The sequence below is a fragment of the Buteo buteo genome, chromosome 10, assembly GCF_964188355.1.
Source record: "Buteo buteo chromosome 10, bButBut1.hap1.1, whole genome shotgun sequence".
Taxonomy (NCBI): Eukaryota; Metazoa; Chordata; class Aves; order Accipitriformes; family Accipitridae; genus Buteo; species Buteo buteo.
Window position 1 is genome coordinate 38,812,526 of NC_134180.1, and position 27,646 is coordinate 38,840,171.

General features: G+C 52.4%; 1 protein-coding gene across 7 annotated transcripts in view; it reads right to left on the reverse strand.

Annotated features, from left to right (window-relative positions):
- Positions 1 to 1,623: 1,623 nt before the first annotated feature.
- Positions 1,624 to 27,646, reverse strand: part of SSBP3 (single stranded DNA binding protein 3) — a 55,331-nt gene continuing 29,308 nt past the window's right edge. Inside the window, exons 5-18 of one of the 7 annotated variants that reach the window (XM_075037165.1) lie at positions 19,142 to 19,231; positions 11,247 to 11,327; positions 10,423 to 10,482; positions 8,277 to 8,343; positions 8,091 to 8,167; positions 5,123 to 5,187; positions 4,959 to 5,007; positions 4,635 to 4,670; positions 4,358 to 4,412; positions 3,788 to 3,858; positions 3,168 to 3,246; positions 2,919 to 2,947; positions 2,631 to 2,732; positions 1,624 to 2,057 (exon numbers count right to left, since the gene is read on the reverse strand). In XM_075037165.1, coding sequence (XP_074893266.1) covers positions 1,926 to 2,057; positions 2,631 to 2,732; positions 2,919 to 2,947; positions 3,168 to 3,246; positions 3,788 to 3,858; positions 4,358 to 4,412; positions 4,635 to 4,670; positions 4,959 to 5,007; positions 5,123 to 5,187; positions 8,091 to 8,167; positions 8,277 to 8,343; positions 10,423 to 10,482; positions 11,247 to 11,327; positions 19,142 to 19,231 — 993 coding nt within the window. In that variant the 3' untranslated portion in view covers positions 1,624 to 1,925. Of the gene's footprint in view, positions 2,113 to 2,630; positions 2,733 to 2,918; positions 2,948 to 3,167; positions 3,247 to 3,787; positions 3,859 to 4,357; positions 4,413 to 4,634; positions 4,671 to 4,958; positions 5,008 to 5,122; positions 5,188 to 8,090; positions 8,168 to 8,276; positions 8,344 to 10,422; positions 10,483 to 11,246; positions 11,328 to 19,141; positions 19,232 to 27,646 lie in introns of all 7 variants that reach the window. The other 6 variants (XM_075037168.1, XM_075037167.1, XM_075037171.1 and 3 more) reach the window with 6 other exon arrangements.

Genomic DNA, 27,646 nt, shown 5'->3' on the forward strand with positions numbered 1-27,646 from the left:
CGCATCCCAAACCTGCGGTTTGGTCCTCGATAAATAAAGGTCGGAAAAAAAAAAAATAGCCCTCCCCTCGCCAGTCTGGCAGCAAACACCAGGAACAAACTGCAGAGCACCGAAATCAAATGTTTATGTTGATATTTATTACAGCATTGGGGGGGGGAGAAGGGGGGAGAACCGTTTCATTCAAAAAACCATCCCATACCAATGAAGACAATAATTTAGCTATTCATTTTAAAATACATTAAAACCGGTCCTTTCATTTCCTCACGTCAGAACAAAAAAAAAAAAAAAAAGGAAAAGAAAAAAAACCCCTGAACAAGATGTAAAGCGGAAAAGGAAAAAAAAGTTGACCCCTTGGGGAGCCCCCGGGTACATTTGCGATGCAAAAAAAATCTGCGTTCAGTTATTTCTCAGTGTAACTTGGAAAATATTAACCTGACCGTAACTATGAGACTGACACCCTCAGACCCCCCCATACCACCCACCCCTCCCTCCCCAGCGACTTTCTACAGGTAAAGCACAATTAAAATGCCTAGGAAAAAGAAGGCAAATGTGAAAAAAAAATATTCGTATTACACACTAAAAAAAAAAGTTTTGTCATCTCATGTCTTGCAGTCAGAATAATAAAAACAAGCCAAATGTTCCCCAAAAACATTTCAATGAAGGGGTGCGGAAAAAAGACATCCCTTTAATAAAACATTATCAACAAATATCGTACACAAACTACAATGTATAATAATTATTTTTTTTTTTCCCCTCTCGGTAATTTTCGAACCAGACTACAAGGTAAGAAAAAACACTGAAACAAGATACAATGCTTTCAATAATCCGCACAAAGGTCAAATCCAAGGGAGAGAATATTTTACAGAATATGATATACATGGAGCAGAAATGGGAGCTGGAGAAAAACAAAGACCAAACTACAGGGTAGTGTCATGTACAGAGATCCCAACCCGCCGCCTTGGCTCATCCCTTCCTCTCCCGCCAGAAGGAAGGGCCTTCGATGCTTGCCATTAATTTTTATTTTTCTTATTACAGAGCGAGCCTACAGAATAGCAAGGTTACATTTTAACAACAAGAATTCCTTAAAAAATATCTCCATCCAGTTCCAAATCATAGATAAGTGAAACCCTGACAAGAGCACATCTCTAAAGAAAAGAACCCCCCCAAAATACCCCCAAAGCAAAGAAAACCCCCAAAAAACCCCCAAAGTTAGCTGGAGATCACAGTTTCAAAGTCCCAGGTCAGATTAACCCTTTCTTTCGGTGGATTTACCAAAAAAAAAAAAAAAATTTTTAAAAAATCAATTTTTGCAGTGAACCAGCTGAAGGACTCTGGGGAAGGGAGGGACAGAGATTTCTTCTGGTACTCAGAGAGGGGGGGAAAGACTAACACAGTGCATGCCACAGTCACAGAGAGCAAGATCACGATTCATTCGAGGATGTGATCCTAGAAGGGGTCACCTGCGTTAACAAGTTTATAACGAGGTGGTGGAGTCTCTTCCCCAAAGCAGATCTTGTTAACTGGAGGAGGAAGCGTTGTGCTGCAAACGAACCAAAAAAACCAAAAATAGAAGGGAAAAAAAACCCCCAAAACCAAAACAAAACAGGCCTTCTGAACGAAAACCACCATTGTAAACTGTCCAGTTTATTTAAAAAAATGACTACAACAGAGACAACATGAGATTTCATATCTAGACTAGCTTCCTGGTGTCGCACGGCACAAACATACAACAGGTTCGGTTTCTGTCTTTATTTAAAAGAACAAAGCAAAGAGATCGGAGTTGGGTGCTAGAGGCTTCCGTTTGTTTCCAAAAAGAAGTGTCATGTACATATATAAACCCTTCTGCACAAAGAAGGGTCTTGTCATGTCTTGAAATATTTTAAGTTTTGTCCTTCATGTTTTATGGAATAAAAAGTTCAGCCTTTTTATTGCATGAAACTAAACCTGGGGTTTTGGCCCCCGCCACGCGTCTCCCTGCCCATACACCTAGCTTCTTCTTCTTCTTCTTCTTGCATAATTCGTTGAGATCCTCCGAACGGCAGCTGACTCTCTTGATCCTGGAGAGGAGGAGGGGGAGGGAAATCACACACTCATCGTCATGCTGGGGGAATACTGGAAGAGAGACAGAGCCAGGGTGAGAAACCAGGCGGGCCGGACCCCCAGGCACCGAAGCGGGGGTGCAAAAGGAGGCTGATGACAACTACACAGCGACCTAATCGGATCTAATAAATCAGGAGGAGAGGATACGCTGGAGACTCCAATTTATCAGGGCGTAATCTGCTCTCTAACTTGCTTTTCCGGGGAGAAAATCAGCAGAACGGTATGGGCTGAGACGCAATTTAAAACAAATAATTAACATGCACACGTGTATATACGCTGCTAATAGAGGAAGAAGAGGAGGGATGTCTGCAGCCACGCACAGAGCCTCAAATCGGCCAGGCCAGCACAGCTGGCTGCATCTGCAGCGGTTCCTCTCCATCCTGCGGGATCCTCTCTCCTCCATCCCGCAGGATCCTCTCCTCTCCTGCGGTACACCCCTATCCCGCTGAGGACCCGAGCTTGCACCCACCATCCCCCCGGGAACCATCCCCCCGCCCCGTCCCCAGGGAGGCACTCACTCACTCACTCACATTGTCATTTTGGAAGGAATGGAGAAAGTTGCCTCCCAGCTCCCCGTCGTCTCTTGGAGTGCCCGGGGGATTGCTAATGCCACTTATGTTGTTTGGAGAATTCTGCAGGAGATGGGGGGGGAGGCGGTGAGCGGGTCCCTGCGCTCCCCGAAACGCCGTGGGGGCAGGACGCAGCCCTGCCTGCCCCGCTCACGTCCCCCTGCCGTGTCCCCATCCGTTGGGGTCACACCGGCACCCCAGTGCCGAGAAAAAGGGGGGGCCCACACACCCGCTCTGCAACTCACTTACTTTTGGAAGTCCATCTATGTCTCCTGACCCTGCGCAGGGGGGGACACAAAAGGAGAACAGCCTTATTGAGCATGCAGCGATGGCCCCTGCACCCCCCCGCCCTGCTCCCCCCCACCCTCCAGACTCCCCCTCCGATTTCCAGTGCTTCGAGCACTGGTCCGAACTGGGGGCTGACCCTGGGATGCTCTGCCCAGGGAGCGAAGGCACGGCGGGGCTCCCCGAGCCGCAGCCCCCCGCGCGGGCGCTCACCTAACGATCCGTTCATGTGATGGGGCTCCATGCCACCCATGCCGCCCATGGGGCCGTCGGAGCCGGGGCCCATCGGGAACTGCGGAAGAAAAAGGCGACAAAACCAAAATCAGCCACGAAACCACCCCGCACGTCTGCCACGGCCACGGCGGCTCCTGGGGACCGTCCCCTCCCCAGCCATCCCTCCGGAGCTGGGCGAGAGGAGGGACGCATCCACCCTCCGAGGCTGCGGGGCATGTCTGGGGGCTCACGGTCCTGTGGGTTCACCCATAAAATTTGGCCGGATGGGTGCGGGCAGACCCAGACCCATGGGCAGGGCGGAGGACTCCCTCCAACTAGTATTTAAACGGATTTAAGTCTGCCCGTCTCCCGCAAAACACAGCATCTCGGCGGGCACGCAGCTGCCACCACCTCGGCCGGAGCAGCAGGACCACCGCTCCCTTAATAAGCATAAAAAATTAACAAAGTCGCCAAAGAGTTAATCGCTTTTTGATGGTTTGTGTTATTTCTGTTTTGTAACAAATGGCTGAAATCAATTAAACTGCTTTACTCTCAACTGATGAAGTTAATTATGATTTGTTATGGTATCTGATATGTAAATTATTAGAAAGCAGACTTACATTCGATCGACTGCCTGCAGGCGGTACTGGATTAATCATTGTGTAGATGTTGTCACTTGAATTTGTTGAATCTGTGGAACAGTGAAGCCCAGTAAGTCGGGTGATTAATTCATTTCTTAATTAAAACAAACTCATGCCACTTGAACTCATTCTTTTGTATTTTATCACCTAAAATTCCCTCTAAGTACCACCATTTTCTGGTTAATTTGTATTTAATGAAGATCCACAAAGTTTTTAATCACAGAAATTCAACTGTGAAAAATAATTCAACTCCTGGCTGGGAAGCACGGGGAGGTAATTCCTCGCCGTGTAGCACTCCTCACCTCCCCGAGCCCCGGCAGCATCCAAATCCATAGATGGATAAACAAATGTCCCCAAATACCATCCCAAAGCCAAGCAGCCCACACCGCTCGCTCCCCGAAAAGGCAAAAGCTACAGAAATTGGTTTTCGCCAGTTGGGCAGAAGTTGCTTGCGCTTGGTGGCGCGGCCCCAGGGATGGGGGTCTCCTGGCAGGGGAAGGGGCAGGAGCCCGGGAGACGGGGGTTTCGGGGGTCTCGGGGGTCTCGTACCTGCGGGACTGGGCATGATGGGTGTCCCCGGAGGACCGCCGCCGCCGGGCGGACCCTGCGGAGAAACGAAGCGGGGGTCAGCCACACAAACACGAGCATCGCCCACCTCCCCACGTTTTCAAACGCCTCCCCCGGCCGGACCTGGCACCCCCAAACCCAGCCTGGCCCCCCCCTCCCCACCCCGGCACCGATTCCCCCCAAAACCGCACGAGCTCTCCGAGCCGTAACGTCTCTGCACCCCGACGACAGGATGGACAGATGGAGCAGGAGGACTCACCACGTATGTACCAGGTGATGAAGAAGAGTATGGGATCTAACAGAGAGAAGAGAGCCAGGTTCAGCCGCGGGGCACAGCCGAGAGCCCCCGCCGCCCCCCCAGCCCGGCTGGGATGGGGGTCCCAGGGCCCACCAGCCCCCGCGGCTGCACGCCGCCCCAGGGAGAGCAGGACGGGAGCAAGGCTTAGGCTTCAGATGCAGCCCCTAAACAAGAGGCTGGGGACCCCCGCTTCGTTAGCAGGATTCAGCTAACGGGGAACGGCCTCATTTGCGGGACGGTTCCCAACCAGCCCCGCTCTTGCTTCAAGGACCGTGGGATACTCACTGAGTTAGCACTGCTGGGGTTCGGCCACGGTCTGCCAGCTCCCGGCCCCCTGGGGTCAAAATTAAAACGGGGAAAAAAAAGAAAGAAAGAAGTTTTTTTTATCCATATGATCCTGCAAAGCCCGAGTCAGCGGCCAAACATCCCCCGTGCAGGGTTTGCCTTACATGTTAATTCCGGGCATGCCGGGACCTAGGGAGTTGGGTGGAGGTCTCATGCCGCTGCCGTAGTTCTGCAACGATAACCAAGGGTCAGTCTACCGTAACGGGAAGGGAAACCGGAGAAGACAAGAGAAGGGAAAAAAAAAAAGACCACAAAAACAACAACAAACAAAAAAACAAGAAGGTTAGTTTGCAAAAATGAGCTTTAAAAAAAAAATAAATATTAGACGATGCTGAACGTAGGGGCAATTAGCAATTGTGTTTATAAAAAAGCCAGGCGGCTGAATATGGAAGGGAGCCAGGCTGAGCCCCGAAGTCCCCCCCGGTCTCTGATGCCATGCTGGTGGAGAGAAAACAGCCCCCTCCCAGCTCCGGGAGACAAATCTGCTCACAGCCCCCCGGCGCCAACAACAGCCTTTTGGGTTTGTCTTTTTGTGCGGGAGAAAACAGGGGCAGGAGGAGAAAAGGCGGCATCGCTTGGAAGGTTATTGCTGCAGCGTAAGGACGGGAAAAGGCTGCACGAGCTCCCCCCGAGACGGAGCATCCCCTGCTCCCAGGATGACAGCTGGAGTAGGGAAAACCAAGCCGGGCTCGTTTTCCCGTTGCTTCCCAGCTCTCTGCTACGTCCCCCGGAGCAGGTCCGCAGCCAGCCCCTTGGGGCTCCTCTCCTGGCTTATTCCAGCCTGGCTTAGCCTCCAGCTGGGACCGGGAGCCTCAGATCTGCATCCCTCATCTCCTAAAACCAGCTCTAGTACAAAGCCAAGCCCAAGGCAGCGAAGGAAGAGGAATCTCCCGAATGCCGCGCTCCATTTGGTCTGCGCTTTGCTCCCCGTACCCTCTGGGCGACGTGCAGCCGGATTTAGGTCGCGCTGACGCTCCTCCCCTCCCACCTTCCCCCCACGATGCATCTTTTTGGGCTGTAGTTCTGCCGTTTAAAGAAAAAAATTGCTAAGGCAGGAGGGGGGGGATGGCTGGCCGCTTCCTATTTTGCAGCCCCTCGGAGCGTTCCAAGCTGGATTTTAAGTGCAATGCATCAGAGCTGTCGATTTTTCCCTGGGTTTGTGGATGCACCGGAGCACGGTGCTCTCCTGAGGGCATCATCGAAGTTTGTTTTGAAGAGGCAGAAAAGGGTTTTCCCCAAACAAATTACCGGCAAGTCCTTAATTGAAAGAAATTCCAGCCATTTACACTGAATAGCAGCATCAAACCCCTTGGTTGTTTTTTTTTTTTTTTTTTTTTTAAAAAAAAAAAAGCCTCAGCATTTTTAATTGGAGCTGAAAGGCTGGAAAACGAAGCTGTCTGAAAGATGCTCAGGGAGGGTGGAGAGGGAACGCAGCTGTGCTGAGCAACCTGGATGCTGGGCTCCGGCAAGATGCTGCCGAAACCCAGTGAGCTACAAACCCTCTTCATACAGGCACCGGCAAAGCTAACCCTGGCTTCTGCAGAGCTAAAACTGCGACTATTAAAGGGAAAAAGGCAGCGGTGATCAGCTGTAAGGGATGATTCATCGTTGGTATGTAATAAGCAGCTGCTGTCAGGATGCCGGGATGTCCTGGCTGGACGCTCGGCAGCCCTTTCAAATAATTTAAGGAGTCTTCGGGCAGGTCCCGATGCAAAGCTTAAAGGAAAAAAAGCCCTGGGCGTGCGAGGTGTGAGAGGCTGCTGGGTTTGGTTGGGTATTTTTGGTGGTTGCCTGCACAGGCGCTGGTTCCTGGATGGCTGCGGGGAGGCAGCGCCCCGCGGGTGCCAGATTGGGAAGCCCAGCGCTTCTCCAGGGGAAGGCTGCCTTTTAAAAAACCTCTCCCTAATGTACGTACACAGGGAACGGCGGAGTCAAAAATAAAGCTCTGAACATTTCACAACTCCTGCCGGCTCCCAGAGCCGCCGCCATCCCACGCGGCGCTGAACGCGCGCTCGCGGCTTCCAAGTTTCGCGGCGTGCTTTGCAAGTGGGAAGCGAGCAGCCTCCCCCAGGCAAACCACCGCCGCTCTCCTTGGCACAGGCCACGCTAACAAATGCCGGTTTTTTTGGGTGCAGTCCTCCAGGAAAGGAGGATTTTAAGCAGAGCAGCGGCGCTATCGGAGGGCTAGTCTGGGAAACGATGCTCATGCGGGTTTTTTACCTCCTGCCCCGGGATGGATCCGGGTGCCTGCAGAGACAGCCGGGCATCCCTGAGCAGCATCCTCAGGCTGGTGTTAAAAAGGGATGACACAACTCCCTCTTTACACAATATTCGCTTATCTCAACAGTCTCCAGGGGAAAAACAAAACAAAACTCCAGCGCACCCGCTCGTCTCTTGACAGACTCTGATCCTCGCACTACAAACTTGACGTAGGCGACGATGCAGAGAGGATAAACCTCCAACCAAAATATGGTAATCTGGTTTTGAAGTCTCGTAGAAGGAACAAACAGGAGTGAGTCAACAACAAGCCACTCCGTAAAGCGAATCAATGGAAAGACAGCATATATTAACCCAGATCTGCTTAATTTCAAGAGTTTAGTCCCCTTTGCTGAAATAGAGAGCTCAAGCAGGCAGCAGGAGGGGCGCACGGAGGGGAACCTCGCAGAGGGAAGCCTTATTCCCCTGCTAAAGGCATCTTTGCCATTTCTTTTTATTTATTTATTTTTAATGCAAGCCTCCTTTCCCCTTCCTGCTGTTAGGGTCATAACTATTTCCCAGGCAGGCAGCGTAATGCACTCAAAGGCTGCTCCGGCGCGGCGCTAAGTGCCATCCCCTTTGACGGAAGGGCAACAGGGAGGTTGCGATACCCTTAAACGAGCTCTGAAGACCTTGCTCACGTTAAAAGGAGGGAGTTCCAGATGCAAGACTAATGTAAAACGCATTAACACTAATGGGGGGACAGGGCGTGGGGGGTGGGGGGGGGTAACTCCCAGCCCTTTGCGCCCCAGGAGGTCGTTTCGATGGTGCGCGGCGTTTGCCGAGCTGTAAGAGGCTCTTTGGCGTTGGGCTTACCTGTGGACCGGGACCCATGGGGCCCATCCCTCGCGGAGGATTCATCCTTTGCATGGGGCCGCCCATGTTAGGGTGCCCTGTTGGGAGGAAAGCAGGGGCGTTACGCGGCACGGCAGCCGCTTCGGGTCCCAAATTTAACGGCTAACGAGAAACGTTAACCGTTCGTCCCTCCTCCGCTGGGTTTACCTTGCTGTCGCGTGGGATCCATCGAATTGGGCAGCAATGGCTGTGTACCGGGAACGGCACCCGGGGGCTGTGAAAACAAGGGGAGGAAGATGAAAAAAAATAGTAATTGCTACAATGCAGCCTAAAGAGATAGATTTGGGTTGAGGCTTTAGGGGGGCTCCTTGGTGTGCTCCCCAGGGTGCACCACCCCTCCTGCCGCAGCACGACCTGCGGCTGCCCGAGCATCCCGCATCCCGCCGCATCCCGGGCATCTTCCTACAGCCTCCGGGCGTTTGCCTCCCCTTTCCTTTCACAACCACCCTCTAAAAAAACCAAACAAGGTGTCAGCGTTTCCTCCTCTCCCCGCAGCCCGTGTGCCGCCAGGCTGCCGTATTTTAGGGGAGCCGGGGGGAAAGCCCGGGCTGCACGGGGCAGAGGCATCAAAGCCGACAAGGAAAGGAGACGGGCAGCGTGGCTCCCCGGTATTTACATTCCAGGGCCAAACCGTGCAGGTTGCAGCGATTCATCGGCTGCCGGCGGAGAGATGCTCCATTTGCAGCAGACCAGCGTTCGGACCCGTCCCCACGCGGGCAGAGGGGGAGACGGATGCTCCCCCTCCCCAAACCCACGCTCTGCTGGGGCAACGTGGCTATTTAAAGTTCAAAGGCTGCTCCGAATAGATAAAGGGGGAGAAAAACGTAGCTACCATCTGCCCGGGGGAAGCAAACTGTAAACAGTTTTGCTACAGCGCTGCTTTTTATTTGAATACCGACACAGACAGATCCCACTGCTGGAGCACAGCGCAGGCACTGGGTGCACATGGCCGTGCCGAGGCAGAATCTGCCCAATCCCGATTTTTTCGCAGCCTGGAAGCTGGCAGCAGGAGGAAGATAAACCAGGGGCGTTGCAGAGATGGATATTTACACTTCTGCTGCCTGACCTTCCCGCCTGCCTATTTATTCCTCTTGTCCCTCTGGATGTGACCACAACCTTGCCGAGCTCTGGGTAGGTACAAAACGGTGTTTTATACGTGGCGTTTGGGGGGAAAAAATTAAATCCTTCTAATTAACTTTACCCAATCCTGGATGCTTGACCCTGCTGCAAGAGCAGCCTCCCCAGACCGGACCCACGCCTGCCCCAGCTCACTGTGTTCACCTCCAGAGGAGCTTGGGACGAGCTCAGGACCACAGCAGGATGGGCTCCTGTTAAAACTGTCCCGTGAGGAGGTGCAGTTAATTAATACCTTGCTAAAACAGCCACCAGTGCCTTGGGTGGGAGGCTTTTCCAGCCTGTCCGGGCTTGGAGGGGTCCTACATCAGCCCCCCTGAGTTTTTCTCAGCTACATCTCAGCTGTCTCACCGTCATTTTGCAAGTTCCAGCGATTCAAGTCTCAAATCCAGCAAGCACAAACACGAAGCGAGCTGCTACATCCTATTTCCTGACTATCCTGCTCATTCTGCTAATAGGAGCTATATAAAAATAATGTTGTTAGCCAAAAAACAAGCTCCCGAGATAATTTTTGCACAGCCACGTTTGCTACTCAAAGGAATTACAGGTTTCCTTTAATTTCCCTTTAATGACAAATAACCTCTGGTTCGGTCATTACCCTATGGATCTGCACGGCATTGCTGGGAACGAGATGAATTCCTGAACCAAAGGCCACGCGTTCAGGCAGCGCGTGGGGTGGAAGCCTCCATCCGTAAGGCCAGAAACAAACTGCCCTTGTTTAAGCTGGGATAAGAGGATAAACCGAACCCAAAAAATTCAGCAGTGACCTGCCCCGCTTGACCCCGCCGCTGATCTAAGCGCTCGGTCAACCCAGCAGCAGGATTATCTCCATCACTTTAATTTTCTGCGATTGCAGGGAAAATCCGGCTGGGCACCGAGCCCGCGGCACGGCCGTGCTGAAAACACCACAAATAAAAAGCGGCACACACCCCACCGCCGTTTACACCCTGGATATGCCCGAACCTCAAAAAAACAGTAAAATAAACGGGTTTCGTGACACTTGACGGTCCAGCAGTAAGAAAACGGAGGATGCCCGAGGGAGGCGACGCTCGCCATCCAAACCCCAGGAGCACCTGCAGGACACGTGGCCCTCGTCCCCCTCCCCAAATAAAAGCCGTCCCCAAGAAACCCGCCGGCGCGGAGCCCGGGAGCGCAGTACCTGGTTGCCCATCCTGATGGGGGGCCGGGGACCTCCGGCGTAGCGCGGCGACATGAACGGCTGCGGGGACACAAAAGGGAGGTCAGGGCCGAGCTGCGGGGAGGCAGCACGCTCCCCACGCACGCCGGTTAGACTGTACACACTGGTTTTGTTTTTTGTTTTTTTTTGTTTTTTTTTTTTTCTGGAGACATCCTTTTTAAAAAAAGTTAGGTTTCAAAAGGGCAAAAAAAAAAAAAAAAAAGATGTCCGGAGTCCGTTTTTTTTAACATTTTCTCTGTAGATTTATTGTTTGAGAGCGTTTGACATCGGCAATACTAGGTGAGGCTGTTAAAATTAGTGCATGGGAAACCCTGAGTGTTAGATACCGTTCAAGTTTAAATATATAGAGATATATTAAAAAAAGTGGCAAATAAGCACATACAGACACGCACACACAAAAAAACCCCCAACGCTAAGTACTGAAAAAAAAAGAAGAAAGACTTAAAGTTACTTTTTTTACAACTGCTGCTACTAACAGAAGCTTAAAAACCCACATCAAGTTAAATTTCTCAGGCTACCTTGGGAAGGTAAAACAGTCTGATACCCACGATTGACTTCTTAGTCCATTGACAACTGCACATCCAAAAAAAAAAAAAAAAAAAAAAAAAAAAAAAAGGAAAAAGAATGGGAAAAAACCAACATTTTGCTTCGGAGCTGGGGTGCCCGGGGGGATGCTCCCCGGGGGAGCGGGTACCCGCTGCCCAGCATGCTTATAGAGGAAAAAAAAATAAGCAAATCGAGCGCACGTCCCGGTTCACAGCCCTACCCATCGCTAGTGTCTTTACCTGACTGTGGGGTCCCATCATGCTGTTAGGATTGTGGGGTGGAGGCTGTGCGTGTGGCGAGGGCTGTGACCCAGGCGGTCCCTGTGAGGTCAGACAGTAGAAGGAGGTTATAGATTAGCACATGAAAGCGCAGAAAGAGCTAAAAAAAGGATTGACGGGTGGACCTGTTTTGTCGGGGAGTCAGTTCTCCCATTTTTAATTTTTTTTTTCTTTTTTTCCTCTTTTTAATTGAGTTTCTATTCATTTGTAGCTGAACAATGAATAATGATATATGCAAAAAAAAAAAAAAAAATTAAAAATCAGAACATCTGTCAAAATACAGCAGCCACATTGACGGTAAACGGTCCGGTAGTTCAACCAAGTCTGCAATGATAAACACACAGGGAAACACTTTGCAAGGGCGTGAAACGAGGAAGAAAAAATATGCAGGAGAGGACCAGAGAGGTTGGGGGAAATACAAAAAACACCCCCAAACCAAAAAAAAATATAATTTTTTCCTCTCTCATCCCAAAGGTTGGAAACACCTCCGGGGTTTGGGTTTTTTTTTTTTTTTGACCGTGGTTCACTGGAGGTGCTGGAGCGAGCGCAGAGGACGAGGAGCACGTCCCAGCTCGCGCCTGGGCAGCGTTTGGCCGGCACAACCGGGGCTGCATCGCCAGACTGCACGGATGCAACATCCTTCCTCGAGGTGGATTCCCTAAGGATGCGAGTAAAATGGCTTGCGAGCAAAGAAAGGATGTCTAGGGGAAAAAAGGAGAGATTAGTCGGTGCAGGTTTAAGGCTGCAATGCAGCAGCCGCTGACATTTTGGGCTTGAACGCCCACTTTTTTTTTTTTTTTTTAAATTTTCCTTAAAATGAAATGAAAATTTGCTTGGAAAAACCACGAGCTCGGTGCAAGAATATAGCGGTGCGTGTTAACGTAAGGAAAAAAAATATGGATTTTTGGAGTCAAAGGAGGTGTAATTGGTAGAGAAAGCAAACGAGCTTTGTCAGGAGGTGATGGGAAGCGACGGCAGGCTCCAGGACCGGCGCCGGAGCAGATGTTCTCTACCTGCCTCGTTACTAATTTCAACAAGTGTTCGCCTTCTAGCTGCTGCCAGCAATGGCATGGTTTGTTACCATGAGCAATTTTCTTAATTAACAGACATTAATTAGCCATTTAGCAATTTTGCAAGCATTTGTTTAGCAGCTTTCCTAAACATGAATACCACTGTGATAATGGTACTGATTAGAGGGTCCCCTAATTAACAGTACAGGGAAGGAAAATTGAAATCACATAAATTAAAAAGGGAGGGGAAGTTAATGAAGGCAGGACATATTTGCACCTGCAAATCTTTTGTACGGCGGAAACTTGAGTGCAATGTAAATAAAGTAAGAGGGTGGGTTTTTTTCCTCTTTTTTTTTTTTTTTTTTTTTATTTGAACGGTTCGGCAGCGAGATGGAGCCAAGCGGATTTAAACCAACAGCCTCCTGCCAGCCTCTCCGCTCCAGCCGCCGCGCGCGGGGAAACGAAGTCCCACCGTTTACGCCACCGTTTATTCTCCAGGAGCTGAAGGCGACCAGCCCCCGTCCCTGATGCCCGGCGAACCTTGGCTGGAAGCGGTCGCGGCACTTCAGGACAACCCTCCCGGTGCCAACCCAAGCGCCTTCTCCATCCACGTCCCACCAGAGCAGAGAAGACCACGGGGCCGTGGAGGACAGCAGCCCCCGACGAGGTCTGGCCACCACCAAAGCCCTTCCTACGCGTCACAGCCGGAGGATTTGGGGTAGGGGTTATCGGCGGAGGCGAACGTGCGATGAAACCAAGTGGAGGAGCAAACCCAGGACTGGCAGAGGCCAACCTCCACGTCCCATCGACGCGAGGGTCAACAGGTCCTGCGCAACGCCCGCCTCGCTGCGCTGCAAGGAGGAGCTCGCTGGTCTCCAGACGCCCAGCCGACAGGCGCGCAGACCCCGTCTTGAAGTTATCAGACTCCCGACATCCTCCCTCTCGCACGCCCCAGCGCGCCAGGCTGTGGGTTTAACTGGTATCGAATGCGAGGGGGACCGACACGCACCGACTGGGACCGGAGGGGGTGCTTTGGGTCTGCATGGAGAGCTTCAGAGCAAGCAGCGTTCGGTCATCGTAGGAGACGCGTCTGTAAGACGCGGCGGCATTTTCGCCAGAGAAAAATCCACCCGCCCCCAGCAAGCGGATCCAGAGAGCATCGGTTTGTTTGTGCTGCTGAACGCGTCCTCCGGAGCGCGGTCCTGCCCCACGGCTGCTCTCCGGGATGCTCCAGGCTCAGCGCCGCAGCATCTTCGCCGTTGCGTTATTCCATGCGGTACCGCTCCCGGCAGAGACTTCTGGATAACGTGACTGCAGACGGCCAGCTCGTGCAAACGCTTCGGCAGGCGGGGAGGAGCCGAAAGGAGCTTTTTGCCTTTTTTTTTTTTTTTTTTTGCTTTTTGCTTTTACAAAACAGCAACGAGCAGCAGCATCCAAAATGCTTGCTCCGGGCTGCAACCGCCACGGCCCCCTCCCGCGCCCCTGCGGCACGGCTGCTCCACTCCGTCAGAAATGCAGACCCTCTGGATATTGTTATCTCCGTAAATATTTGCAGATGTTTCAGGGCCGGGACCTGCGCTCAGCCGGGAATGCCTGCCGGATCGGTTGCTTTTTCGCACGGGTTTCCCTCGCTGCAGAGGAAGCGGCAGATGATCCCGATGGATCACGGTGGTTGAGACAAGTGTTTTGCAGAGATGACATGTGGGCTCCAACCAACAGAACAACCCTTATTTCTTAAAAAATCTGTATTTAGCAGTTATTAACTAGCGCTATTACAAGAGGAGGCCGAAGGCACGCAGTTCCGCTTCCTCCACATCCCAAACGCCCCGGAGTCGCATCCGCAGCAGAGCCCCATCCGACACGCCACGCCGGGCGAGCAGGACCTGCTCTGCAGCTAATTCACTCTCATCTCAAGACCAGCGCTCTCCCCAACCAGAGAAACCCCATCATCTCTCAAGTTTTCTTTTTTTTTTTTCTCTTTTTTTCTCCAAACTGGGTGCCTTGCACGGGGGGTTATTCTTCACCTTCCTGTAGCTGCCTCAAAAAAAACCCCAACGACCAACCCCAAACAGCTAAAACGGCGTTAGAGGAAACTGTTTCCGACAGCTCTCGGTGCCCCAGCCTCCTCTCTACTTCATTTTTTTTCCCCTCTACGCTACGGGGACTTTAAAAGCCCAACCTGGCCCGTCAGACGACTGAAGTTTGCTGCCGCTGCCGCTTTCTACGGGGAGCTTCCAGGCGATCAGGTTATTTCCACTCCGTCTTTCACGAGCTCGACTCCTCAAACTTCTTGTAAAATATTAAAGATGGAAAATGGCACGAGCTATCATAGCTCTGCGTGTGTCAATTTATGTTTCCAGCGTAATTCACCACAAATGGATCATGTTTTATGGGCTACATACTTTCAGCTAATGGGGGAGTTTTTCTATTTAAAAACATTTTCAAGCACCTCTGGGGGTGGCAGAACAATGCAGGATGGTACGAGAAGGCAAAGCATCGCTGCCACGAGATACCGACAATTTAGAGTTAGCAATAGGAAGGCATCTTGTGTTGTAAAATACCTGCCCCTGCCTACCGGTTTTGACATTAGAAAATACTAAAATAAATTAGATGGAGATTAATTAAAGACATGCCTGGGTCTATTGGATAGGAGCTTTATTTCTACCGAAGGAGAGGGACGTTTTGCAAGTTGCCAACAAAAAAAATAAGATATCCCTGAAGGAGCTTTTTGGAGAGATGCTCCAGGTCGAGGAGAGGAACCCGGTCGCCTTCCAGCACATGGTGCTGGGTGAGGACCTAACCGCATCTTCTCGAGAGAGGGCAAGGCAAGGCAAGGCAAGGCAAGGCAAGGCAAGGCAGGGCAAGGCAAGGCAGGGCAAGGCAGGGCAAGGCAGGGCAAGGCAGGGCAAGGCAAGGCAAGGCAACACAAGGCAAGGCAAGGCAAGGCAAGGCAAGGCGGGCCAAGTTCCCCTGCAGACGGCGGAAGGCAGCCGTGGGCAGGAGCTCTGCTTCGCCTGCAGCTGGGGCTCCCAACTGCAGAAGCCTGGTTTTAAAGAATATGTTTAACACAAGCTCTTCAGGAAACAAACCCATGTCAGCCGGAGCCAAGAACAGTCACCTCCATCTGGCTGGAGCACCCGAGAGAAAGTTGACTGCAAATCCCACCATATGCTCCAGACGCTCGGTACAAAAGCCTCGGGCATCCTACTAAACTTCCAGAAAAAAAACTTTCTCCGACGCTTGCTTTTCCTTTCCTCCAGCTCGTAAGCCACCTTCCTTCAAACCCTGTCTGGTGCAAGGCTGATACCGAGTTCTGCCCTGGGATTTTGGGAAGGGCCACCTGGTTTTGCGACTCTTGTGCCACCTCGCCGGAGCCGGTTGCCCACAGCCGGCGGCACCGGCGGAGCGGTGGCGAATCCCACCGAGACGTCAGGGCAGCCGAGCAGGGGGAAAATGGTGGCATCCAAGGAGGGAGCAGGACAACGCGGACCTCTCCCTATTGCCCCTGGCTTTCCCATCCTCACCCCGGTGGGTGACCTTACCCGAAGAGACGTGCCTCGGGGTGCAGGGAGGAGAGGCAGGGAGGGCAGGGGATGTCGGGGGGGTGAGCCCCCCGAGTTCCAGAGCCCCCCGTCCTCCCCAGTTCCCGAGGTCTCTCTGCATTAGGGGGCAGTGTGGGAACACCGAGCAGCCGGCGCTTTGTTTTGGTGCATCTCGGCGCCGAGCCGCTGATGCATAGCTAACGCAGCCGCCGACATTGATTTATGGTCAACTTTCCATTTCATCAGCGCGCGGGGTACGGGGCGGCGCGGGGAGTTTGCACTGGGGAGAGGAGGCATGGCTGCGGTGGGGGGCTGCTGACTGCCCCCCCTCCCCATTTATTTAGTCTTAAGAAGGTGTGGTATTAATTGCTTTCAATTTTTAATTTTCCTTCCTACATTTCCCCGGCACCCCCCCCCCCCGTCCCTCCTTTGAGGGATCTGCACCCCGGCATCAATCCAGCTTTCAAAACAAAAGCAGGAACGCCTCTGATGACCTTTAGGAGGATGAGCAAAGGGTTTGTTTGCTCATCTCAATGGGACAAAGAGAGAGATTTAAATAAAAGCATCTACCCACGCCGGCCGTCAACCCAGCCACCTTTTGTCCGGAGCGCAGCCCGATGCCGTGCCGCTGGCTGGCACCATGCTATGCCCCGGCACCCCAAGGGCGCCCAGGGCCTCTCCTTTCCCATCGTTTTGGGAAGGTTTTGGGAGACTCTGCAGGCTGCAGTTCCCTTGGCCCCCAGCCCGAAGGTCGCTGCTGAGCCCCAGCGCAAGGAAGGGACTCTCCCTGCAAGACAGCAGCTGCGACGGGCGCTGCAGCCTGGACTCCTCCTCTCTTCTCCCCTTCCCAGCGTATCACTTCTCCTCCAAGCTCACTCCCACGGATTTTTGGGCCACTAGCTCCCAGGAACGGTCCGTGTCATTTCTTTTCCCTTTGCCAAACAGCAGTGCACATCCAAACGCGTGGGGCTGGGGAGGGTTCACGCACCCCCAAGGCAGCAGCACGGGGCTTCACCGGTGACTCCCTTCTTATCTCCTGGTGCCCCACCATGCCAGGACAGGATCAGGCCCTCTAAACCTTCTCAAAAGCAGTCTGCCTATGCCCTCTGCCATCAGGGATATCCCTTGCAGGTCCCTGCTGCCTGCAATATGGTGCAGGAGAGCGAGATGCTGAAATCCCCCGTGCCCTCTCCATCCTCCGGTCTCCTGGCATGAGGAGGGCACCGGCCGAGGTGGTACCACCAGGAACCTCACTCACTCCCAAGGCTGGCACACCAAGGTCAGGGAGAAGTCCTCTGCATCTCCTGTGACCTTTTTGGTTTTGCCCTCTTAAGTTCAGCACTTTAATTTCCTACAGAGATAGGGAATTACCCGAGCCACGACCAGCTCGCTGCCGAGCCTCCAGCCCACCTCTGCCAGAGCTGGTCTCCAGCACCTCCTGAAGCTGGAATGAGCTCCAGCACCCGCAATAAATCAGACAGGCTTTCATGGAGGCGATGTTCAGACTGTGTTAAAAGGTGGGATTTTTCTTCTCCCCTCCTCCCCTCCATCCCCAGGGCTGGGAGGAGAAACCAGATGTTGGAGGGCTTTCAGGAAAGGCAGGCTCTTGAGATGTCACATGTGAGCCATATGCATCGGCATCCATCCTCTCTTCCCTCCGGCAGCTCCGGGGATGGGCAGCATCCCCGCACACGACACCTGCACGGGTGCCATTACTTCTGCTGGGTTTTCGGGATGCTCCCCCCACCCCGAAGGTCCTAAGAAAGCAGGGTTGCTTTCGAGACCCCCTTCCCCAGAGGCTCCTGTTCCAGCTGCACGAGAGGTAAGGAGCTAGGATGGGTTGTTTGCTCCTGCATCGGACCCTCAGTGCAAAAAGGGCAGAAAGGAAAGCAGGGGGGACAGCCTGGAGGCTATCCATGGAAAGAACTGTGTGTGCATGCACAGCACGTCTGGGGAGATGCGACTCCTCTTCCTCACCTTCCCCTCTCGGGCAAAGCCAACCCATACTCTTGAAGCCTTGCCCTAACTTCGTGCCAGTTTTGCAGCCCTCGCAGCTCTGCGTGAAGCAGGAGCCCCAAAGGACAGTCAGCTTCACCGCGGGGCGAGATCAGGACTTTTGGAGACACATTTCTTGGAAGCAGCAGCTTGGCACTCGAATTGCTGGCAGCAGCTATGACCTGCGAGATAGCATCTCCGCTGTTGGCTTCACCCCGTGCCGCCGAGCGCTGCTACAAGATTTGCCTGTTTTAGGGTTCCCGATCAATATCGGATATTCTTACTTTGTCAGAAGCATGTTCAGGAAATGGGATCTCTCTAAAAAAAAAAAAAGACAGGACCCTCCTTCCCCCTTCCCATACACACACAAACGGTGATATCGGGCTCAGATATCGCCACAATAAATCACAAGCGCCTTATCGAGTCTGCCTGTCTACTGCCTGAGAAGTTCTCCCATATACAAATCACAAGCCCAGATAAAAAAAAAAACAGCTTGCCAAAACAAATATTCCTTTCAACTCTTATCCCATTTGTTACACGAACAAGTGTTTCTTCCTCAAGAAGGAAGATTTTAACGTACCGAGAGCTTACGCCGCTGCAAACCAGTGCAGCTCGCGCCATGCAAAGAGATTCCAGAGAAACCCCAAAAAACCCCCACAGCTCAAGTTTTGAAAATTCCTTTTCCGTGTGCTTGTCGAGATCCTTTCCGTCAGCGTCACTCCAAACATACGTTACCCCTTCCTCGGTCAGAGCTCAGCACGGGAGAAGGAAGGAGAGAGGGGACTTTGGGGACTTTGCTAGGTATTTGCTTACAAGGTGCCTCCACGGCATTCGGGGACTTGGCTGGAGCCGACTCCTGCCTGCAGCCACAGCCAGCGTTTGTTAATGCTTTCAGTGATTGCATTTGGAAAAAATCAAGCGGTTAACCAGAGGAGGGGGAAAAAGTTTCAGGAATCAAAATCCAGAATGTTTTCAATTATGCACGTCTGTTAGGACCGGAGAACAAATACAATCCCAACCCAAACACAAACCAAGCAGCTTTGGAAAAAAACATCAGTTGTAAATACACAGTAACCTCTTCGAGCAAGAACAAAATTTGCTTTTTAAGGCCACAAAAAAATAGAAAGCAAACGTGGAAGGACAGCAGAACACAAGTTATTCCTAGACAGGTCAGCTACGCGGGCATGCTGCTTCCCTAGCATCCCCTTGGAAAAAAAAAAAAACCACAGGCACGACAGCGCTGACACCCAGAGCGTAAGCAAACACGTGCGCGGTGTGGAGACGAGCATCGGGAGGAGCGGGAGCCTACCTGGAAGAAACCGGGCGGGATGGGGCCCCCCGGCATCCCGTCGTTCGGGGGAATGTTTCCAAGCACGGGACTCGGGGCGGCAGCTGCGCTCTGCGGGGAACAAAACCAGGACAAACATGGTGGGTTTGAGTCGGAGTTGAGAAAAAAAACACATCAAAAAAAGCCGCCTGTCCTGCCACACCACACTGACTCAATTAGCCTGTTACCTCCAGAGCCTCGAGCATCGCTCCCCGTGCCCCGAACATCTTCCCCCCAAGGGGAACGAGCAGAGGATGCTCGGAGCCAGAGGGGCACAAGCCTCTGTGATTCATCCATGGAGAAGATGGCTGCACAAAACCCAGGGATAATTCTGGGGCTTATTTATTCATTTACCCAGGCATTTAGCCTCATCCAACGTGTCACTTCAGGCAGAAGCTCTTTTAAGGCTTTTTAAATGCTTCTCTTCCCTCACCTCCCCCCACATGCTCGCCGGTTCAGTTCTGTCCTCTGAAAAAGATGCCTCCCGGACCTCACCAGCGTGCCAAAGTTTTATTGTGAATTTCCAAATTCATCGCACCTGATCTGTGGGGTCATGCCCCCCCTCACACCTCCCCAGGACGAGCCACCCAAGTGGCTCCAGCCCTGAAAAGAAGGGACAGGGTACCCAGACACTCTGCTCATTCCTGCTCAGCATCTCTTTTCATATTTACTTCCTCTCTGTGATGTACGTTGACAGACAAAAGAGGTTTTTCTGGTGCCAGGAGCAGCTCCGGCAGTGCTGAGGGAAGGGTGGCATGCACCAAACCGCCCTGGGAAAGCACCAGCACGACAGGAGGCTCCTGCCCAGAAGGAAAATGGTAAGAAAAAGATATTTCCCCGAAGACCCCTGCTGACACACATCCCTGCTGGGTTAGGAGCGGTACCCGTGCCGTTGAAGTGCACTCGCGTTTACCCATCGCCGAACGAACCCCCATTCCCAGGGCAGTTACGAGGGATATTAATTGTATTTGGATCACTGACCTACTCCCTCCACAAATCTTTACAGTGCACTTACCCACCTAAAACAACGTGGCAGGGCCGAGGAAAATCGTCCACCACAAAAAAAAAAATTTTTTGGTGTTTCCCCAAAGCTCAGAGCACCCCAACCCCACCAAACCCCGTGTCCCAACAGCAGCCGAGCCAGCCCCGGCCCCGACCGCATCCGATGGGGTGACGACCACAAGGTGCGAGCAGAGGGCAGAAGCCGGGGGGTCAGGACTTGGGCAGCTGGAAAATTAAGGATTATTATTAAGGACTAAGGCTTGCCGAGGTGAGACCTCAATGTCTGGTTGGGAATCTTGCTATTCCGGACCAGAAAGCCCTGCAGAGGGAGGAGACCACCAGGCTAAGCGCTGCCTTGTCCCTTGCTGGGACCACCTCTCGTGCCCCCCTCCACCACGGTCTCCAGCAGGAGCCAGCCTGCGGGATGCGGGATGCGGGATGCGGGATGAAGGCCACGACCACGCCGGATGAGCGGTTGCTTTTCCCACCCCAGCACCTCAGAGCTGGAAGTGCTGGAGACGACGGCACGGGCTGATTCCCCAAAAAGAGACCCCCCCTTCACAAAATAACCCCTGTGGCTATGGGGTCCTGCGCCTCCGGGCACAGCCCACAGCATGCTCCCCCCGTGCCCCCAAAAAGGCATCCCGAGCAGCCTTCCTCACATCAACAGCAAAGGCCAGATCTGAGTGTTTTTACAGTTAATAAAAAAAAAAGTCCTGGCAGGAAAAATAAGCCTGCCCATTCCAGGCTCTTTTTATACATCAGACGGCAGCAAAAATAGACAGGAGAGGGAGTGAACCCAGTTCTCCCCCTCCCTCCATCCCCCCAAGTGGGTCAGCTATAAAAGTAAAACCAAATCTTAATCCAAGGCCATGAACATATTGCAGTTTCTCTGCAAAGCAGATGACGGTTCTTAATGCAAAAATATGTAAGACCGAGCCCCAAACTGCAGCGAGCCCATTTGGAATTTCCTTTATTAAACCCTCTATCACGCAAAACGCTTCTCTCCCAAGGCGGCGAGCGCTGCAATAAAGCTGCCAAGGTGATATTTTATGGTTTCAAGAGATTTCCAGCACACCATAATCCTTTGCTGGGGGAATCTCCCAAAGCGAAATGGATCCCAAAGCGGTGTGGAGTGAGGATGGACACATATTTGGGGATCCAGGGGGAAAGTACGCTGCCCTCCTCCTTCCCTCTGCAACAGGGAGTGGAGGGAGGAGGGCAAAGCAGCCAAAGAAAATCTTGAAGCAAATGCCCATTTTCCCCCAAAACCGCAGAGTATTTTTCCGCGTTAAACACCCCAAAACCTCACCTATGCCTTCGCGGCATAAACGGGGATTTAAAGTTCCTCGCACATGTGGCGCTTGGCAGAACTCGGTAATTAAAAACCCACAAGTGCCCTGAGCACATTGTAGGATGGGAGCCAAACTGGTCAGCCCTTGATGAATGATTTACAAGGCTGCGAAGTGACATTTTATTTCTTTTTTATTCCCCTCCCCATCACTGCCGCTAAGGTAAACACGGAGGCACCTTTAGCCCCACAGAAGCGATGGGAGTGCAGCCGCGGCCGGAGCAGCTCTGCAAAACCCTTGGGATGTGCCAGAAAAGAAAGGAAAAGGGAAAAAAAAGACACCGGGAACAGATTTCCCAGACCCCGAGGGTGAGCACCCAAACCCCAAGGGTGAGAACCCAAAGCCCAAGGGTGAGAACCCAAACCCCAAGTGCTTTCCAGCACTCATTTCCAGAAAACCAGGACTTCTTTGCCCTTCCAGCTCTCCCCACCTGGCTTATTTCCACCATTTTGGCTCAGAAACACTTTTTTAGGGACTCTGGAGACTTCAGCTCCTGCCAAGCCCCTTTCACCGGGTGAATGTCTAAAAAACCCCCAATACCCCTCCCCGGCGCAGGTACAGGCGCGACGGAGATGCCACGGAAGCCGGCAGGAGACGGGAAGCACCGGCGCGGTGCAGGAGCGTGAAGCCCGGCTGTGCCACCATGTCCAAGCTGGCAGTAAGCCGAAAGCACGTCCAGCCACACGAAGGTCCCCGTTGGCACGCGACGCACCAAATTTCCTTCCACCAAAGCACGCCGGAGACCGCTGCCGGAGATGAGCGAGGACAGCTCTGGCACAGCCAGCATGCCGGCTCGTTTGCCTTTTATTAGATGGTAAATTTGCTCCATGTTGGAAATAAAATGCAGTTCCTGGGGCACACATATATAGCTATATACACACACTTTTTTTTTTTTTTTTTTTTTCTCCCACATACATTGGATTTTTTCCCCCTTTTTGGTGGAAGCCAGCGGAGCAATGACAATCTGGATCGCCGTGTTTCGCTTCCAAAACGAAGCTCTCAGTTAACACACCGGCTTGGTACGCCAGCAGATGCCGTCTAAGCCTTTAAATCGCACACTAATTGCACTAATTGAGCTAACAGTCTCTGTTTCGTCTCCCTACCCTGAGTCAACCAGCGTCTTCTGGTACTGCTGTAGAGATCCAAGCTGTTGACTGTAGTGTTATTTTGTCAGCCATTAAACGATTCATCAGAGTCATTAATTGATTTATTACCGCTGCCTGCGAGTATAGCTTTGCAAATAAAGAAGGATGGAGGTCAGGAAGCAATGGAAATCGGACAAAACAGCACAGCCAGGAGCTGGGCACTTGAATTATCGGTAGGAGCCTGCTCGGGCAGGGCCACTGCCATCAGGTTATGGGGGAAAAAACAGGGGAAAAAAAGAAAAAGATGTGCTGTTTGGCTGCGCTGCCAAACCAGTTAGGTTTTTCAGCTACAATCTACGTAGGATGTAAAAGGGCTATTAAAACAATCTTGTTTTCTTAACCTAATCCTTAGGAAGAAACCAGGTTATTCCGCCGTATTAATTGCATTTAAGAGCGGCAGGGAAGAGGCACCGGCGTGGCTGTACTGAGCGGCTCCTCGGTCCCCGGAGCCACCCGAGCATCCCGAGCTGCCCCGCCAGCATTTCGGTGTCACCCGAATTTGCTTTCCCAGGCCAGCTGAGCCGGGAACATGACTCACCTCCACTCACCTCCGCTCGTCCCACAGCCCTGGGAGGAGCGGCGGACGGGTGCTTTTATTTATTTACCCTCTTTAATGCAGAGTTTAGGTCTTTGCTAGGCGTGAAGGTTTGCCGAGAGCAGGGTGCGGCGAGCCGTTTCCTGCCCCCCGCCCTGCGGCAGACCCGACCCGAGAGGAGCTGTGAGGCACCATCGAGGCCAAAAAAAAGGGTTTCGGGGGCTGAACTGAAAAACCAGAGCAGCCAGCGCAGAACCGGCGGGCTGAAATTGCCGCCGACGGCACGCCGCTGCCCCCGGCCCCGGGGAACCCCTGGTAATAAAAGGCAGCACCCAACAAGGGCAGGTTTGGGAAGGTGGGGAGCTTTTTGGATGCTCTGTCCGCACGGCAGCCCTCGGGATGCTGCAATGGGATTCTTCCTCCTCATCCCCGTTGCTTGGACAAGCCTGAGCCGCCTCCAAGGGCATCTCGGAGTTGGGCTAAGGCGCCGCAGCCCGATGCATCCCACCCTGCAAGGCTCCCAGCGCCACGGCGAGACCGTACCCTGGGAGGTGGCAGGGCATCAGCCGAGCCCCAGTTTGCCACCCGCCCAAACCCGCCACGCTTCACCGGCACAAGCGATGGTTTCTATTAACTATGAAAAACAGGTTCCCGTTGGCGGGATTTACTCTGCCGTTAAAGGCGAGCCGGCGTCCCCACCGCACGCTCCGGGCGAGCAGCTTCGGGTCGCGCAGGCAGCTGCGCAGCGTGCCCCAGCATCCTGCGGCTGGCTTTCACCAAACGCTTTTTTTTTTAAATAAAAATAACCTCCAAACAGTGGTGCAAGGCGCTGGTAGGCAGCAGAGAGGATGCTCCCTTCGTGGGAAACACCACCAGGACCAGCCACGCTGCCTGCCCCAGCCTCCATCAACCCGGCAGCGAGATGCTGAATGCAAAAATATCTTCATGGCGCAGACCTAAAACCAAACTAAGGGTGGCTGGACACTTGCTTTTTTGGCTCAAGATGGTTTTGCCCTCGCTCTCCTCTCCAGAAGAGCGGACCGGAGAATTTTGGCTGCATCTCACACCTCCCAGCTACAGCGGGAGCAGCACGAGGCACTCGAGGGCAGCTCCGGTACGAGCGTGCGGGGATGCTTGGGACGTGTTGGTGATCTGGTATCTATCTGTCCCCTTTGATTTTATTTTTTTGCCTAGAGCACAGGCTTTGGAGCCTAAGGAAGAAATCAGCGTGCAGGTCAGGACTTAAGCAGGCTGCGTAAACAGGTAATACGGAATTTAATTGGACTCCAGTTAAGCCTTTTCATCTCGTTAAAGCTGCCTTCATCTTATACAGCCAGGTTTTAAATTTAATAATAGAACCCTCCCACACCTCGCCGTAACCCGATTAACGCCGGGGAGGACGGCACGCCGACCGTTTCCTCTGGACCGAGCCCTCAGATGCTCTCCTGCATCAGTCCCCTCTGCGGGTCGGAGCCAGCATCTGGGTTGCATCAACGTGCATGAAAATAAATAAACCACCAGCCCGCCGCAGTTGACGCGAGTGCGATCGCCGGCCCACGTGTCGGTAGCGGGCACCCACTGAGGCACTCGCTTCAAAACCACGGTGCTTGCAGAGCCTCTCGAGTGGGCTCAGGGTGTTTTTGGGGCACGCCGTGCTCCCCAGCCGCGGTACGCCCGAGACCGTCCTGCTTCCTCCGCTGCAAGCCGCTTGGCTGGATGCTCCAGGAGACAAAACAAACTGGGTTTGGTTTATTTTAGGGTAAGAGAAGGTAAAAGGAGACCGGTGTGAAGCTTTGCGTATTGGCAAGAGGAAGATATATATATATATAAAAAAAAAAAAAAAAGATTAAATGGGCTTTCAGCAGTATCACCGTACCACCCAAACGCCATCACCGCGCTCCCGTGGGACACCAAGCTGTGCACACAAGTTCAGCGTAATTATACTTCTATGATAGCACAAGCTTTTTGTGCTTCTTTTAAATACATCACCTGCGAGCCGCCTGGTATGGGAAGCCCCAGCACACAAAGCACCAGCGTACATCCCAGCCGGGAACAGCCACGCTCGGCCACTTTTTTCCCCCTCCTTTAAAAAGAAACAACCCCCAGCTCTGTATTTTCCCTGAGCTTTATAAAAAAAAAAAAAAAGGCATAACAGTTGAATGGTGTTTCAAGCTAATACGGGTCTTTTCTTTTTTTTCACCCCCCCTTGTAAAGGATAATCTGAGACAGCAGCTTCGGCCACGAAACAATAGGATTTTAATCTCTTAAGTCGGCGTCCCCCTTATCCCCGGGAAGGAAACCCCTTCAGTCATTTACAAGTTTGTAAATAAGGCTCTTGGTAGCATCTCGCGGACATCTGCTCCGCCAGCCCAACAGCGTTCCTGCTAACATTTACAAACATCCTTACGCAAACACCCAGCGCGCTCTGCTGAGCTGGCTTTCTCTAAATATATCCCAAGGAAATAACTTGGCAGGGCTGCAAAAATTTCACAGCAACCGAATTAAAGGGGGGGGGGGGGGAAGGGAGGGGATAAGCATCGGAGGTGTAAAACAGACCAAATGCAATTAGGCTCGTTTTTGCACGCACGTGTGTACGGAAAGGTTTACAAAGGGAAACTTCTGGGAAGTTAAGCCGGGCTTGCTGGTAGCGCTTTCCCTGACTTAGGAAGGGCTTTGCAGGGGAAAGCGCGCCGGGGCTTCACGCCGCGTGGTCAGGCGCGCGGATGCACCCCATCCCTGTTTTTTGGGGATGCTTTGCCACAGGCGTCCCCGAGTCCCCCCATCCCCAGCTCGGAGTGAAGGTGAAGCCGAGGGTCCTGGCTCTCCCACTGCCGGCGACTTCCCCGGCACAAGACCCACGTCAAGCCTACGCCTTAAAATTGGTGTACGAACCCTTCCCACTGCCAAACAGCTCAAATGGATCTCGTGCAATTAGCAGCCTGGAAAGTGCTGTAAATACACAGGTATTAATTACTATCAATTCTCCTCTAATAATTCCAGCAACAGACAGGCCAGGCTCTTTTCCAGCAATCAATACCATCCATTTCAGGGTACACCTGCCAAAAAAGTTATATAAAATAATTATATAAAATTTTCATTAGATAATGCAATTGCTTAGGACTATTAATCTACCGCTCATCTATCAGCACAGGATGCTCGGCTCTACCGAGGGCCACCCGGCAGAGCGGTACAGCTCCTCGCACCGACGACCTGTATTTTCTCCTGCACTGGACACTGGGTGGTTCCCGTTGGATTTGCTCCTGATGGACCTACACAAGCTTTATGCAAAGCTGACGGATTGATTTCAGATTTTTAAAAATTATTATTATTTTTAAAACCAAAAGGGAAACAGCCCCAGCAAGCAAACCTGCTGGGAGAGGTAATGTGCCAGAGTTTTCTGCAAAGTTGCGACGGTTAAAGCAGATGGGAGTTGATTCCCCGTGATGCCCCTCGCTTCGCGCTGCTGCTGTCGGGGTATAATTATGTGGGCTTGCATGGCTGGATACTCGTCGGCACGTGCACCGGCTCGCCTTCCATCCTTGCCTTAAGCATCACAGCTGAAATCAAGTCCTCTCCTTTACCGACCTTTGAAAAGCTCAAATTAAGGAAAAATACTGCCTCCCTCTCAGAAAAATAGTAATAATTTGGCGATGAGGTCCAAGGGAAGCTGCTGGCTTTGGCAGCCGGACTTCTGCTTCCCAGCGCCTGTACAAATCACTGCTCCTCTGCCTTCTGCCTTCTTCCAGATTGAAATTGCCACGCGAATTTTGGAAGGGGTTTTAAGAAAAGCTAGATTTAAATTGGTAATCTAATTTAAAAGAGAAAAAAAATATATAATCCGCAGCTTTAGAAAAATGCCGCGCCATTGCACCACGTGCATTTGAAAAAACATAGTTTTAACTTGTCCAAAGGATTTACTAACAACTAACGAGGATATTGCCAATCCCATCGGCTAGCCGACGCACCGCAAAACGCCCTGAAGGCATCCAGCGCCCGGCAGTGCTTTCCCCATTAAAGATGGGTGCGGATTAGAATTTTTTTTAATTTTTTTTTTATTTTTGCCACCTTGTGTTTCAGCTAGCAGACCTCATTGGTTGCTGTTTGCAGTCAAATATAACACAAAATAAGCTGCGAGTTCTGCATGGGGAACCAGTGATGGCCAGTACCTAACCTTCCTCTGAATCCAGGGAAGGGGATGAGACCCCCCCGGCACCTGCCTTTGCAGTGCAGTGGGAAACACCGTGCCCTCCCCAGAAAAACACCCATTTCCATTGTTGGGGCAGCGGGATGCTGTGGGATGGAGCACCCACACCCCGGCACAGCATCCAGCACTTCCCACCCCCGGTCCAGCCAGAGAAGACCAGGACCCGACTCTGCCCTGCAGGAAAACATCCCGGTTTTCTCCATCCTCTCCCGCCGCGGGGAAAGAAGAGGAGGGAATTAATGCAAATAC